General features: G+C 43.7%; 1 protein-coding gene across 1 annotated transcript in view; it reads right to left on the bottom strand.

The window, feature by feature from the left end:
• Window positions 1-15,055, bottom strand: part of TBCD (tubulin folding cofactor D) — a 173,888-nt gene extending 158,833 nt beyond the window's left edge. Inside the window, exons 1-3 of the mRNA XM_059998740.1 lie at window positions 14,702-15,055; window positions 13,378-13,428; window positions 161-258 (exon numbers count right to left, since the gene is read on the bottom strand). Of these exons, the coding sequence (XP_059854723.1) occupies window positions 161-258; window positions 13,378-13,428; window positions 14,702-14,909 (357 nt within the window). The 5' untranslated portion in view covers window positions 14,910-15,055. The remainder of the gene's footprint in view (window positions 1-160; window positions 259-13,377; window positions 13,429-14,701) is intronic.
• Between the last annotated feature and the right edge of the window lie 54 nt (window positions 15,056-15,109).

The raw sequence follows: 15,109 nt of genomic DNA, 5'->3' as shown, positions 1-15,109 counted from the left end.
AACATCTGATCTCCAGCACATGGTAAAAAGAGAAAGCATGAAACCCACAACTTTTGTATGAGAACTATCTTTCCTGAGAGATACCATTTTGGAAGGTAATTCTGGACCGAGTATATTAAGAAAGTGTTCTGTCAACTACAAAGTGGTATGTAAATATTACCTTGGTGATGATGTAAAGAAATTTAAAAGCCAGATGTACGAGGTCAGCCGGAGATTTCTTATCTTGCACAAATTCCAACAACAAGTTCATCATCCATTCTAGGGAAAAACATATATAAAATATTTCCTGTTAAACATCAACATGACATTAAAACAAAATGCCAAAAGAAAAAAGGGCTATTTAGAAATATAAGAATGGTTTAATATTAGTAAATCTATATAATCCAAAGTATCAGTAGAGCAAAAGAAAAAAAAACACTTTCATCTTCACAGTTTCTAAAAGGGCATTAGAGTTAATACAACATTCATTCCTGCTTTTAAAATGCAAGGAAAATATTCTTATTTTTTATTATTATTCTATATCAAATCAATATCTAATACCATGCTTTACAGAAAATACCTCTACAACTACTATGACCTAGTAACAATCTGGTTCTAACCAACGTAATAAGACAGAAGAAAAAGGATTTCCACTTCCAGTTATACAGGAATAATTGATATGGAACTGCCTTACCACCACCAACAATTAGAGAACAGGACAATTATATTTTCAGACACTGGAACAACAGGCAGCGCATGGTAACAAACCAACTGCAATCTACAGCCACTCAGGCCATCCACCAGAAAGTAATTTTTAAAACCCAGTGCAGAGAGGGGGGACTCAAGCATAGCAAAGACTGGAGTTCCAGGAGGCTGAGTCAGCTGAAATTTGCAGGGCAGCATGCCAGAGGAATCTAAGCAGAGAATGAGCTCTGGAAGTCTGCAGAGGTCCCCTCGAACCTTTGGGTGAATCTTCACAGGCACAGTGGTTAGTCCACTAGGCTGGGTAAGAACTGCCAGGAAGCACTAAGGCAGCGTTCCCATAGCTCATATAGGGCTGGCATTCAAATTCCACAAGGCCAGAGTGCAGAGTCCTTGTTGAGCACCCAGAGCAACCAGCAGACATTCCAGAAATGTCTCTCCTTAGTATTAACACTAAATTAGAGAAAAACAAGAGAAAAAGCTATACCTGCCCTAACAAACCTTAAAGGATATACATGATATACAATTAACTAAACTGTCTTGCCAAACTTCAACATTCTAAAGACAAAAAACTTAAACCCAACAACATAACAATCACGATGTCTATGATCCACTAAAAATTTACTAGACATATAACTAAAACTGCTGTGACCCCTAACAGAAGGGAAACCAGTCAACAGAAATGACGAGGGACTTCCCTGGTGGTGCAGTGGTTGAGAATCCATCTGCCGATGCAGGGGACATGGGTTCAATCCCTGGCCCAGGAAGATCCCACATGCCACAGAAACAAAGCCCGTGCGCCACAACTACTGAGCCTGTGCTCTAGAGCCCATGAGCCACAACTACTGAGCCTGTGCTCTAGAGCCCACGAGCCACAGTTACTGAGCCCACGTGTCACAGCTACTGAAGCCTCCACGCCTAGAGCCCGAGCTCCACAACAAGAGAAGCCACTGCAATAAGAAGCCCACGCACCACAACGAAGAGCAGACCCCGCTCGCCACAACTAGAGAAAGCCCGCACATAGCAACGAAGACCCCACGCAGCCAAAAATAAATAAATCTATTAAAAAACAAAAAAAGTAAAAGGGAGAAGAAAGATACACCAAGCAATCACTAACTATAAGGAAGCTGGAGAGGCCACATCAGTATCAGACAAAATAGACTTCAGAACAAGGACTATTACAGAGATAAAGAGAACTTTTTTGGGGGGGCCGTGCACTCAGTTTTCGGGATTTTAGTTCCCTGACCAGAGATTGAACCCGGGCGCCCTGCAGTGGAAGCACAGAATCCTAACCACTGGACAGCAAGGGAATTCCCAAAGAAGACATTTTATAATGATATAAGGATCAATTCATCATGAAGACTTAACCATCCTACAAGAGCATACATGAAATTAAAGAACTTCAAGATAAAGCAAAAACTGAGAGAACTGAAGGGAGGAAGAGACAAATCTATAGGGCTGAACATTTCAATACTCCTCTCCCAAGAATTGATAGAACAACTGAAAACAAAATCAGTAAGGACATAAAAGACCCAAATAACACTACTGACCACCTTATTTAAATGACATTTATAGGGCTTCCCTGGTGGCGCAGTGGTTGAGAGTCCGCCTGCCGATGCAGTGGACGCGGGTTTGTGCCCCAGTCCGGGAGGATCCCCTTTGCCGCAGAGCAGCTGGGCCCGTGAGCCATGGCCGCTGAGCCTGCGCATCCGGAGCCTGTGCTCCGCAATGGGAGAGGCCACAACAGTAAGAGGCCTGCGTACCCCAAAAAAAAAAAAAAAAATGACATTTATAGAGCACTCCAACCAAAAGCAGAAAGACATTCTTCTCAAGTACACATGGAATTCTGAACAAAACAGAACCATATGCTGGGCTACAAGTCTTAATAAGTGTAAAAGGTTGCAATTTGCACCTAGGAAATGCAGAGTAAAACTACAATGAGATCCCACTACACACCCACTAAAATGACTAAAATCAGGGAGACTGACAATACTAAGTGCTGTTAAGGATGTAGGGCAACAGGAATTCTCATAGATTGTTGCTGGCAAGGTAAAATGGTACATACAACCTTTACGAAAACATGGCATGTTGGCAGTTTATCATAAAACCCACCTTTACTATACACCCAGCAATTCCACTCTTACATAGAAATGAAAACATACATCCACCCAAAGAATTGTCTGTGAATATTCATAGCAGCACTAGTAACAGCCCAAAGCTGGAAACAACCCAAAAGCCCATCAACAAGTGAAAGAATAAAGTATGGTTCAACAGAAAAGGAACAATCTGCTGGTACACATGCAACAACACGGATGAGTCTCAGAAATACTATTTCAACAGAAGAAACCAGAGAGTATGTAGAACACTGGTTACCCAGGGCCAGGGTGGGGGTCTTGACTGCAAAGGGACATAAACTGACTTCTTGGGGTGCTGGAAATGTTTTACACCTTAATAGTAGGGAAGGTGCATACATCTGCAAAGCTCAAACTGTATACTTAAAATGGGTGTGTTTTGGGGGCTTCCCTGGTGGTGCAGTGGTTGAGAGTCTGCCTACCGATGCAGGGGACGCGGGTTCGTGCCCCGGTCTGGGAGGATCCCACATGCTGCGGAGCAGCTGGGCCCGTGAGCCATGGCTGCTCAGCCTGCGCATCCAGAGGCTCCGCAACAGGAGAGGCCGCAACAGTGAGAGAGAGGACCGTGTACCGCAACAAAAACAAAAACAAACAATAAAAAAAGGGTGTGTTTTATTGTACGTAAATTATATCTCAATAAAGTTAACTATTAAAAAAATTTTAAAGGAAGAATAAAAAGGTATATACCATGAATAAAGAGATCAAGTTAACATTATTTAAAAACCATGTAATTACTTACCTTTTTAGAAAACGCAAAAGAAACTGAAAAAGTAGTGAAGTATTCCATTACACACTAAACCTTGAAAACATTATGCTGAGTTAAAGACACTAGACACAAAAGACCGTATATTGCCTGATTCCACTATATGAAATGCACAGAATACACAAATCCACAGAGACAGATCGTGGTTACCAGGGACTGGACGGAGAGGGAATAGAAAGTGACCGCTGATGATGAGTGTAAGTTTCTTTTTGGAGTGATGAAAATGGTCAGGAATTAGTGGTGATGGATGCACAACTCTGTGATATACTAAAAAACACGTATACATTTAAAAGGGTAAACTCTATGGTATGTAAAAATAATTTTTTTTTTTTTGCTGTGCCGTGCAGCTTGCAGGATTTTAGTTCCCTGACCAGGAATTGAACCCAGGCCCACTGAAGTGAAAGCATCAAGTCCTAACCACTGGACCACCAGGGAATTCCCTATGGTATATAAATTATATCACAATAAAGCTGGGTTTTTTTTGTTTGTTTGTTTGTTTTTTGCAGTACTTGGGCCTCTCACTGTTGCGGCCTCTCCCATTGCGGAGCACAGGCTCCAGACGCGCAGGCTCAGCGGCCATGGCTCACAGGCCCAGCCGCTCCGCGGCATGTGGGATCTTCCCGGACCGGGGCACGAACCCGTGTCCCCTGCGTCGGCAGGCGGACTCTCAACCACTGAGCCACCAGGGAAGCCCAAAGCTGTTATTTTTTAAAATATGTGTGTATACATATATTCCATGGCAGTGTTGCCATTTACAAAATAAGAATACAAAGTATACTTTCGCTGTACACCAGCAAAAATCAGTTAGAAAACATAACAGACAATTTCACAAGCGCAATAAAAGATAAAAAACATACTTAGAAATAAACCTAAAAAAATGTTCCCAGGAATCACCTAAAGAAAATTACCACACTTTACTGAGAGACACAAAAGATGTGAATAATTTAGAGACACAATACTATGTTCTTAGAGAGGAAAATTCAATCTTGTAAAGATGTCGAATCTCCCTACATGAATTTGTGGATTTAACAGAATTTCAAAAGAATTTTCCGGGCATGATAAAATAATTCTGAAGTGCATCTGCATTAATGAAAGGGCAAGACAACAGTGAGAAAAGTAAGAAGGTCGATTTCTGACAAAACAAATTACAATGCAATTAATGCAAACCAAAATGACAAGGATAAAAGAGCATAGAGCTAGATTAAGGGAACAGAACGGAAAGGCTAGAAACAAAGGCCAATATATGTGAGTATTTAACACACATTTACAATGGCATTTCACATTAGGGTTGGGCGTAGCCTGCTGGACCGTTCAACAAATGAGGCTCACAATAGGAATACGAAAAATAAACTTCTAAAGCAAACTACCAAAGGCCAAACACAAAAGAAGAGACTGATAGTTGACAATATACATATATATTTTAAAATTGAGTACACAAAATATACTATGTAACATTAAAAGGAAAAAGCAAACATCATGAAGTAGGTCCAGGACCAGCATCCACGACTATTGTTTCCTTTTTCTAAAAGGAACCTTTTCCAGTTCACTTTACATTAAACTCTCAAAACTCATTCAGATCACTCTGAACAACTCACAGTAAGTGTTACTATTTTGTGATCCACTATGAAGACAGGTTTCGGGCAAGAATAAAGGCAGTGCCACAGGTCCAAGGCTGTGACTTAGAGAGACAAGGGTCACATCACCTTTCACCTCCTGAGCAATGGGCATTCCCAGTGGGAACTGCCATGAACCCAAGATCGACCATAAAAGGTGGCCTGGGGAGCCCACCACCCTGCCCTTCCCCTGCAGCACTGCCAGCCTCAGGCAAGCTCACATCTCAGACATCAGATGCATTTTCCCTGTACCTGGCCCTCACCTAGTACCCACCAAACTTCAGTTACCACTCACGAGGCTTGCAAGCTTTCCCAGGAAGAAAGAAGACAGGGCTGATCAAAGAATCCTAGAATCCAGAATTTAGAGAATTTTTAAAGCATTTGTTTCAAACAGCCTTGAGGACTTGTAGATTTCTCATCATCTTCAGTCTGAGGGTCTGAGTGGACTGTCTGCATTTAAATCTTGGCTGGAACACTAACTAGCTGTATGTCCTTGGGTAAGTTAACCTCTCAGAACTCTACTGCATTTTCTTCTCTGTAAACTGTGGTTAATAATAATGACCTTCCAGAACTTCCCTGGTGGCGCAGCGGGTAAGAATTCGCCTGCCAGTGCCGGGGACACAGGTTCAAGCCCTGCTTTGGAAAGACCCTACATGCTGTGGAGCAACTAAGTCTGTGGGCCACAACTACTGAGCCTGTGTTCTAGAGCCTGCAAGCCACAGTTTACTGAGCCCGCAAGCCACAACTACTGAGCCTGCATGCCACAAATACTAAGCCTGTGTGCCTAGAGCCCATGCTCCACAACAGGGGAAGCCATCACAATGAGTAGCTTGCGCACCACAATGAAGAGAAGTCCCCGCTCACCGCAACCAAAGAAAAGCCTGCACCCAGCAACAAAGACCCAACACAGCTGAAAATTTAAAAAATAATAATTTTTAAAAAATTTTTAAATAAACTGCATGTGCAAAAAAATAAATTAATAATAATGATGACCTTCCACAAGTATTATGAGGTTACTATGATGATTAAATTAACTGATTCATTTAAAAATTGTTTAGAACAAGGTAAAAACATTTAGTGAATGGATAAGAATGGACAATTCACAAAGGGAGAAATACTGTACAAATGTAACAATAAATGTTAAAAAAAAAATTCACCCTCACTAGGAAACAACAAAATGCAAAATAAAAGCACATGATCCCTTTTCATCCTTTAATAGATAACTTTATGTTGGTAAAGATTTCAAATATTTAAATCCAGTCTTGGCAACAATGTAAAGAAAAGGACACTTTGATATACTGTGGATGGAAACATAAGGTGAATTTGAAGTATCAAAAGCCCACCACTCCCACTTCCTGAAAATTACTCTAACAAAGTATCTGGAAATTGCGCAAAGAGGTGTGTTAAGGATGTTTGCTGGGCTACTTGCAAGAGTACAAAACTGCACAAAACAGGAGTCTACACACATCTGCCTCTCACTGCTCCTAAGACCGAGTAAAATAAAAGTACAGCTGCACAAAATGGAAAGTCCTGACCAGCTGCAAGAATAGGGAGAAAGCGGTTGTAAAGAATTCTGGGAGAGGGACTTCCCTGGTGGTCCAGTGTTTAAGACTTCGCCTTCCATTGCAGGGGATGTGGGTTTGATCCCTGGTCAGGGAGCTAAGATCCCACATGCCTCACGGCCAAAAAACCCAAAACATAAAACAGAAGCAATATTGTAACAAATTCAATAAACACTTTAAAAACGGTCCACATCAAAAAAAAGGACTTCTGGGAGAAAGGCAGCTCCAAATCAAGCAGGCAGAGAAGGCCATGTCATAAATGCCCACCTGCACAGCCAAGGAGAGCTCAGAGCCAGCAGGTGCAGTGGGGCCCAAAGCAGGGAGGGGTCTGCAATCGCTGTAGCCCCAGAATCACTCACCAGGGACCAAACTCTGAACAAATACTTAGGTAAATGAAGGATTCTCCATACAGCTGTTACAACTGCTAACAGCTATAAAACAGGAAATCGTCAGTAACACAATAATAGTGGGGGACCTTAACACCTCACTTACACCAAAGGACAGATCATCCAGACAGAAAATTAATAAGGAAACACAAGCTTTAAATGACACAATAGACCAGATAGATTTAATTGATATTTAAAGGACATTCCATCCAAAAACAGCAAATTGCACTTTCTTCTCAAGGGCACATGGAACATTCTCCAGGATAGATCACATTTTGGGTCACAAATCAAGCCTTGGTAAATTTAAGAAAATTGAAATTATATCAAGCATCTTTTCTGACCACGATGCTATGAGATTAGAAATCAATTACAGGGAAAAAAAACCCGTAAAAAACAAACACATGGAGGCTAAACAATACGTTACTAAATAACCAAGAGATCACTGAAGAAATCAAAAAGGAAATCAAAAAATACCTATAAATAAATTAAAATAAATAAATAAATAAATAAATAAATACCTAGAGACAAATTACAATGAAAACACGACAATCCAAAACCTATGGGATGCAGCAAAAGCAGTTCTAAGAGGGAAGTTTATAGCAACACAAGCCTACCTCAAGAAACAAGAAAAATCTCAAATAAACAATCTAACCTTATACCTAAAGGAACAAGAGAAAGAAGAATAAACAAAACCCAAAGTTAGTAGAAGGAAAGAAATCATAACAATCAGAGCAGAAATAAATGAAATAGAAACAAAGAAAACAATAGCAAAGATCAATAAAACTAAAAGCTGGTCCTTTAAGATAAATAAAATTGATAAAGCCTTAGCCAGACTCATCAAGAAAAAAAGGGAGAGGACCAAAATCAATAAAATTAGAAATGAAAAAGGAGAAGTTACAATGGACACCACAGAAATACAAAGCATCCTAAGAGAGAACTAACTACAAGCAACTCTATGCCAATAAAATGGACAACCTGGAAGAAATGGACAAATCCTTGGAAAGGTATAACCTTCCAAGACTGAACCAGGAAGAAATAGAAAATATAAACAGACCAATCACAAGTAATGAAATTGAAACTGTGATCAAAAATCTTCCAACAAACAAAAGTCCAGGACCAGATGGCTTCACAGGTGAATTCTAATAAAACATTTAGAGAAGAGCTAACACCCATCCTTCTCAAACTCTTCCAAAAAATTGCAGAGGAAGGAACACTCCCAAACTCATTCTATGAGGCCACCATCACCCTGATAACCAAAACCAGACAAAGACACTACAAGAAAAGAAAATTATAGGCCAATTATCACTGATGAATATAGATGCAAAAATCCTCAACAAAATACCAGCAAACAGAATCCAACAACACATTAAAAGGGTCATACATCATGATCAAGTGGGATTTACCCCAGGGATGCAAGGATTCTTCAATATACGCAAATCAATCGATGTGATACATGATATTAACAAACTGAAGAATAAAAACCATATGATCATCTCAATAGATGCAGAAAAAGCTTCTGACAAAATTCAACACCCATTTATGATAAAAACTCTCCAGAAAGTAGGCACAGAGGGAACCTAACTCAACAAAATAAAGGCCATATATGACAAACCCACAGCAAACATCATTCTCAATGGTGAAAAACTGAAAGCATTTCCTCTATGATCAGGAACAAGACAAGGATGTCCACTCTTGCCACTATTATTCAACATAGTTTTGGAAGTCCTAGCCACGGCAATCAGAGAGAAAAATAAATAAAAGAAATACAAATTGGAAAAGAAGAAGTAAAACTGTCACTGTTTACAGATGACATGATACTGTACATAGAGAATCCTAAAGATGCCACCAGAAAACTATTAGAGCTAATCAACGAATTTGATAAAGTTGCAGGATACAAAATTAATGCACAGAAATCTCTTGCATTCCTATACACTAACAACAAAAAATCAGAAAGAGAAATTAAGGAAACAATCCCATTCACCACTGCAACAAAAAAAATAAAATACCTAGGAATAAACCTACCTAAGGAGGTAAAAGACCTGTACTCAGAAAACTATAAGACACCAATGAAAGAAATCAAAGATGACACAAACAGATGGAGAGATATACCATGTTCCTGGATTAGAAGAGTCAATATTGTGAAAATGTCTATACTACCCAAAGCAATCTACAGATGCAATGCAATCCCTATCAAATTACCAGTGGCATTTTTTACAGAACCAGAAGAAAAAATCTTAAAATTGGTATGGAGACACAAAAGACCCCAAAGAGCCAAAGCAGTCTTGAGGGAAAAAAATGGAGCTGGAGGAATCAGACTCCCTGACTTCAGACTATACTACAAAGCTACAGTAATCAAGACAATATGGTACTGGCACAAAAACAGAAATATAGATCAGTGGAACAGGATAGAAAGCCCAGAGATAAACCCACGCACCTATGGTCAACTAATCTATGACAAAGGAGGCAAGGATATACAATGGAGAAAAGACAGTCTCTTCAATAAGTGGTGCTGGGAAAACTGGACAGCTACATGTAAAAGAGTGAAATGAGAACACTCCCTAACACCATACACAAAAATAAACAAAAAATGGATTAGAGAGCTAAATGTAAGACCGGACACTATAAAACTCTTAGAGGAAAACATAGGAAGAACACTCTTTGACATAAATCACAGCTAGATCTTTTTTGATCCACCTCCTAGAGTAATGGAAATAAAAACAAGAATAAACAAATGGAACTTAATGAAACTTAAAAGCTTTTGCAAAGCAAAGGAGACTACAAACAAGATGAAAAGACAATCCTCAGAATGGGAGAAAATATTTGCAAATGAATCAATGGACAAAAGATTACTCCCCAAAATATATAAACAGCTCATGCAGCTCAATATTAAAAAATCAACCCAATCAAAAAATGGGCAGAAGACCTAAATAGACATTTCTCCAAAGAAGACATACAGATGGCCAAGAAGCACATGAAAAGCTACTCAATATCACTAATTATTAGAGAAATGCAAATCGAAACAACAATGAGGTATCACCTCACACCAGTTAGAATGGGTATCATCAGAAAATCTACAAACAACAAATGCTGGAGAGGGTGTGGAGAAAAGGGAACCCTCTTGCACCACTGGTGGGAATGTAAATTGGCACAGCCACTATGAAGAACAGTATGGAGGTTCCTTAAAAAACTAAAAATAGAGCTACCATATGACCCAGCAATCCCACTACTGGACATATAGCCAGAGAAAACCATAATTCAAAAAGACACGCGCACCCCAATGTTCACTGCAGCACTATTTACAATAGCCAGGTCATGGAAGCAACCTAAATGCCCACCGACAGACGAATGGGTAAAGAAGATGTGGTACATATATACAATGGAATATTACTCAGCCATAAAAAGGAACGAAACTGGGTCATTTGTAGAGACGTGGATGGATCTAGAGACTGTCATACAGAGTGAAGTAAGTCAGAAAGAGAAAAACAAATATCGTATATTAACGCATACACGTGGAACCTACAAAAATGGTACAGATGAACCAGTTTGCAGGGCAGAAATACAGACACAGATGTAAAGAACAAACGTATGGACTCCAAGGGGGGGAACTGGCGGGGGGGGGGTGGGATGAATTGGGAGATTGGGATTGACATATATACACTAATATGTATAAAATAGATAACTAGGGGCTTCCCTGGTGGCGCAGTGGTTGGGAGTCCGCCTGCTGATACAGGGGACACGGGTTCGTGCCCCGGTCCGGGAAGATCCCATGTGCCGCGGAGCAGCTGGGCCCATGACCCATGGCCACTGGGCCTGCGCACCCTGTGCTCCGCAACGGAAGAGTCCGCAACAGTGAGAGGCCCACGTACCACAAAAAAAAAAAAACAGATAACTAACAAGAACCTGCTCTATAAAAAAATAAATAATTCAAAAAAAAAAAACCCAAAAAAAAGAAAAAGAAAATGCTCCAACTTACAAAACAGAAGCAGAGGAGCCCTTGTCTGCATCCATTTGGTCTGAAACACGGACAGAACCAGCAAGATGAAAAGATCAAATTACAAAGAAAAGCTGACCCCAGGGGAAAGAGGAGAACCTCGGGAACAATAGAGAACAGCCAGAACTCAGCTCAGAGACTCGGAAAGACAGCACAGCACTCACGGAAGAACAGAGACCAGGAAAGCAGGTGATTCCAGTGCTTCCCTCAGCAACCCCCCACCTCCAAACCCCAGTAAATCAACGAAGAGAAACAAATCCACAAGGAAAAAGAGAACAGAAGAAACAGTAGCTAAGAGACTTCAGCAGTGACTTCCAAGTTGTAACTGAGCTGCACAGGGGAAGTACAGAAGCAGAGCCCAGCGGTGGGTCACAGCCGGGAGGCCAGAGGCCTGAGGTGCTGGGGTCAGCCCAGGGTAGGACAAAGGTGGGGCTGAAAACAGGAGGAGTGGTCCAAGGCTCCAGGCCACAGCACCGTGCCCATACAGGCAGAAGACTAAACGTTTACTTTTTTTTTTTCAATAAATTTATTTATTTTATTTTTGGCTGTGTTGGGTCTTCCTTGCCGCGCACGGGCTTTCTCTAGTTGCAGCGAGCGGGGGCTACTCTTCGTTGTGATGCGTGGGCTTCTCATTGCGGTGGCTTCTCTCGTTGTGGAGCACAGGCTCTAGGCGTGCGGGCTTCAGTAGTTGTGGCTCGCGGGCTCTAGAGCGCAGGCTCAGTAGTTGTGGCACTCGGCCTTAGCTGCTCCGCAACATGCGGGATCTTCCCAGACCCGGGCTCAAACCCGTGTCCCCTGCACTGGCAGGCGGATTCTTAAGCACTGCGCCACCAGGGAAGCCCTAAAGGTTTACTCTTGCGAATGGAGAATACCACAGTCACTAGCCATATTTGGGGTTTTTTTAACTTAAATCAAATAAAATTTAAGATTCAAAGAAAAAAACAAAAAATAAAATAAAATTCAGTTTCTCAGTCATACGAGCCATATTTCAAGTGCTCCACAGTCACATGTGGCTAGTGGTGACCTTACCAGACAGCACAGATCTAGAACATTCCATCACTGCACAGAGCTATCCTGGACAGAGGTGTCCTGAAGAGAGTAGGCTGAAGGGCTTAGAGCTGGAAACCAGGCTTGGTGCCTGACTCAAAAGGTAATTCTGGGCTAGGAGGCCCACAGCAGGACCCTCCTCACAGGGCCACAGGGCCCAGCAGCTGGATGTGTCCTCCCCAGGGAGGAAAACCGGACCTGTAAGACAACTTTGAAATATACCAAACCAAGGACAAGCACTCTTATAAAGTAAAAACAACTGTCAAAATAAATTCAAGAACATCTTCTACATGCAAAACAAAGATCCAAAAGCAGAACTATAAGGGAAAAGCTTAGGGACCCAGAGGATCACTCCTGGAAATTCACAGGCACACCAGAAGAAGGCAGAACAGAGAAACGATCAAAAACACACCAGAAGTAAAGCTCCCTGTACCAAAGGATGCAAGTCTTCAGCCTAAAATTGTCCAGCTAATGCCCAGCATAAGAAAAAAAGCCTAGCGCGAGTCATACCCTCCTAAAATATGAGGTTCTAGAAAAGCCTCCTGAAAAAGAAACTCAAATTTGGACATGGCATAACTGGATGAGGGAAGACGATGGACCCATGCCTTCCATCCCCACCAAGCCAAGCTGCCAACCACGCATGAAATGTATTTATTCTGCCTGAGATAGCTGAGAGTTCAGAAAACTTACCTTCTACAAAACCTGTTAAAAAAGAAAAACCAGCACGCACAGCACCAGCCCACTTTTTAAAAGGCACCTGTGTGCACACTGAGGCTAACCCTTGGTGTCTCCCTGGTCATGTGTCTAAGATCTCCACAGCCCTGGGGGCAAGCAGCGCTGATGACCCCATATCACGGGCGGAAAACTCAGGCACAGAGCAGCTAAGTGGCAGAGCTGGCATGTAAATCTAGGTGGTCTAGCCCCGGGGTTTGTGACCCCAACCCCCATACCATGCTGCCCTTCAACTTAAATTACTATCGCGCTACCTTCCTCCTTCTCAAGTTCACTGCCAGGAGCAGGTGTTACTACTGTAGGCCCCATTAACCAGTAAGGCCCGGGCACTTTATCCTGATACCCTCTGCTTGTGCACAGGTGCACAAACACACACACACACACACACACACACACTCCATGCACCAAGGCCTCTGTGATCATCTGTAACTGAACGATCAAAAATCAAAATCCTCAGCCTCTATTCTTACCTAGGTGTGGGTCCAACAGGTGAGGCTGCTCCTGATATTTGTCCATTATTACTAAAAAGAAAAACAATGTGAGAATTAACATGCACATGAGCCTGGGAAACACTCGAGTTTTCCCACGCTGACTTGCAGGGCAGCTCCCAAGAGCACAGGCCAGCTGGAGTGAGCCCCCACCCACCCACTTCCTCAGGGCCACTGTGCCCTGGCCTCTGCCCTCTGCTTGCTCAGCACACCTTCCTCTCAGGTCCTCGCTTCTTCCTTCCTTCACGGCCTGCTGACAGCCAAGCTGAGTTCTCCCCTTCATTAGACACACACCTTCCACACCCTTCACTCTCCTCTGCCACACACACCAAGCCATGTGCCCTCCCAGGCCTCACACCACGGCCTCCTTAATACCATGCAGCCTGGTTTCCACTCCTACCAGCAGCTAGAACTGCTCCTATCAGATCCCACGACCACTTGGGTTACGGCAGTTTTTATGCACCACACCTGACCACTCCCTAGGAATGGGAAAGTGGGCTTTCACTGGTCCCTGGATATACACCTCACCCTCAGGACAGTTCTACGCCAGAGGTATTTTCAGTGCTAACCGCAGCCGACAGCCAGAGAAACAGCACAATCAAGCAACTACCCCAAGTGGCAGAGGGGTATTCAAGCCCAGGGTTGAGTTGCCGAAGTGTGTGCTCTTTCCACTCAGCCAGCCACACTGCCCTCTCCTGAAGTTCAGAGTTGTCATTACAAACCCATGAAGACAAAATTATACAGAAATTTCTTTACCTAAAAGGATCCTCGAGGACGGTTTTACTGAATCACAAAACCCTACGTAGTTATCTAACCACGGGATCCTAAGGAGTCATTTGCAAGTTGCCCGTTATAGACAACTACAAGAGTCCGTCTAAACTTGGAGAACCTAGACTAATGACTAAGCATCCTACGGTACGCCTATCCGACATCCTGCGCTGTCCTGCACAGTCTTGGCAGAGCCATGGGCGCTGCCTACAGCTAAGGCTCTGGGTGGGGGCCCCACAACCGCACAGCCAGCCCGGCCCCCGCCCGCTCCAACCTGTTCTCGCCTCTCCTGCTCCCACTGCCCTGTCCACACAGATGTCTCGGAGGAAATGCTCTTTGCTGTGGTCCGAGGGCAGGCTGGAGACAGAACTTGGAGACGAGCCGCCCAAGGGAGGTCCACCCGCCCCCTCCTGACGGAGGTCGGCCAGGAGGCCCACTGCCCTCTCCACTTTTCACGCGTGCGCCCGTGTCTGGAACCGCAAGAAAGGAGACCTGCACAGCCTGCGCTGCCCCCTTCCCTCCTCCGGCCCGCACACACCCCGGAAGCGCTCCAGGGCGCCCTCCCGGGCCGCGCGGTCTCCAAGCACCGCCGGTAGGCGGCCGAGCAGCTCCTTCGTCTCCGCGCTCTCGCCGAACGACTCGAGAGAGGCGCAGCAGGCCAGCGCCGCGTCCTCCGCCGCATCCTCCGCCCGGTCCTCCACCGGATCCTCCACGGCGTCCACGGCCGGCTCCTCGCTCAAGGCCATCCTCGGCGGCCGGACGGTGCCCGCAGACTCGCAGCCGGCTCCACACGCGGGCGGGGCGCGGGGCGCGGGGCGTGGGACACGAGGCACCGAACGCTCAAGACTGCTGAGACAGAGAAGACGGCAATAACGCCGGCCCCGCCCCACGACCTCCGACCTTGCGCGCCGGCCCCGCTACAGAGCGCGCCGGCCGCCAAAATACT

Source organism: Delphinus delphis, chromosome 19 (assembly GCF_949987515.2).
Source record: "Delphinus delphis chromosome 19, mDelDel1.2, whole genome shotgun sequence".
NCBI lineage: Eukaryota > Metazoa > Chordata > Mammalia > Artiodactyla > Delphinidae > Delphinus > Delphinus delphis.
The sequence above is the reverse complement of the archived record's forward strand: the minus strand, read 5'-3'. Positions and strand labels throughout refer to the sequence as shown.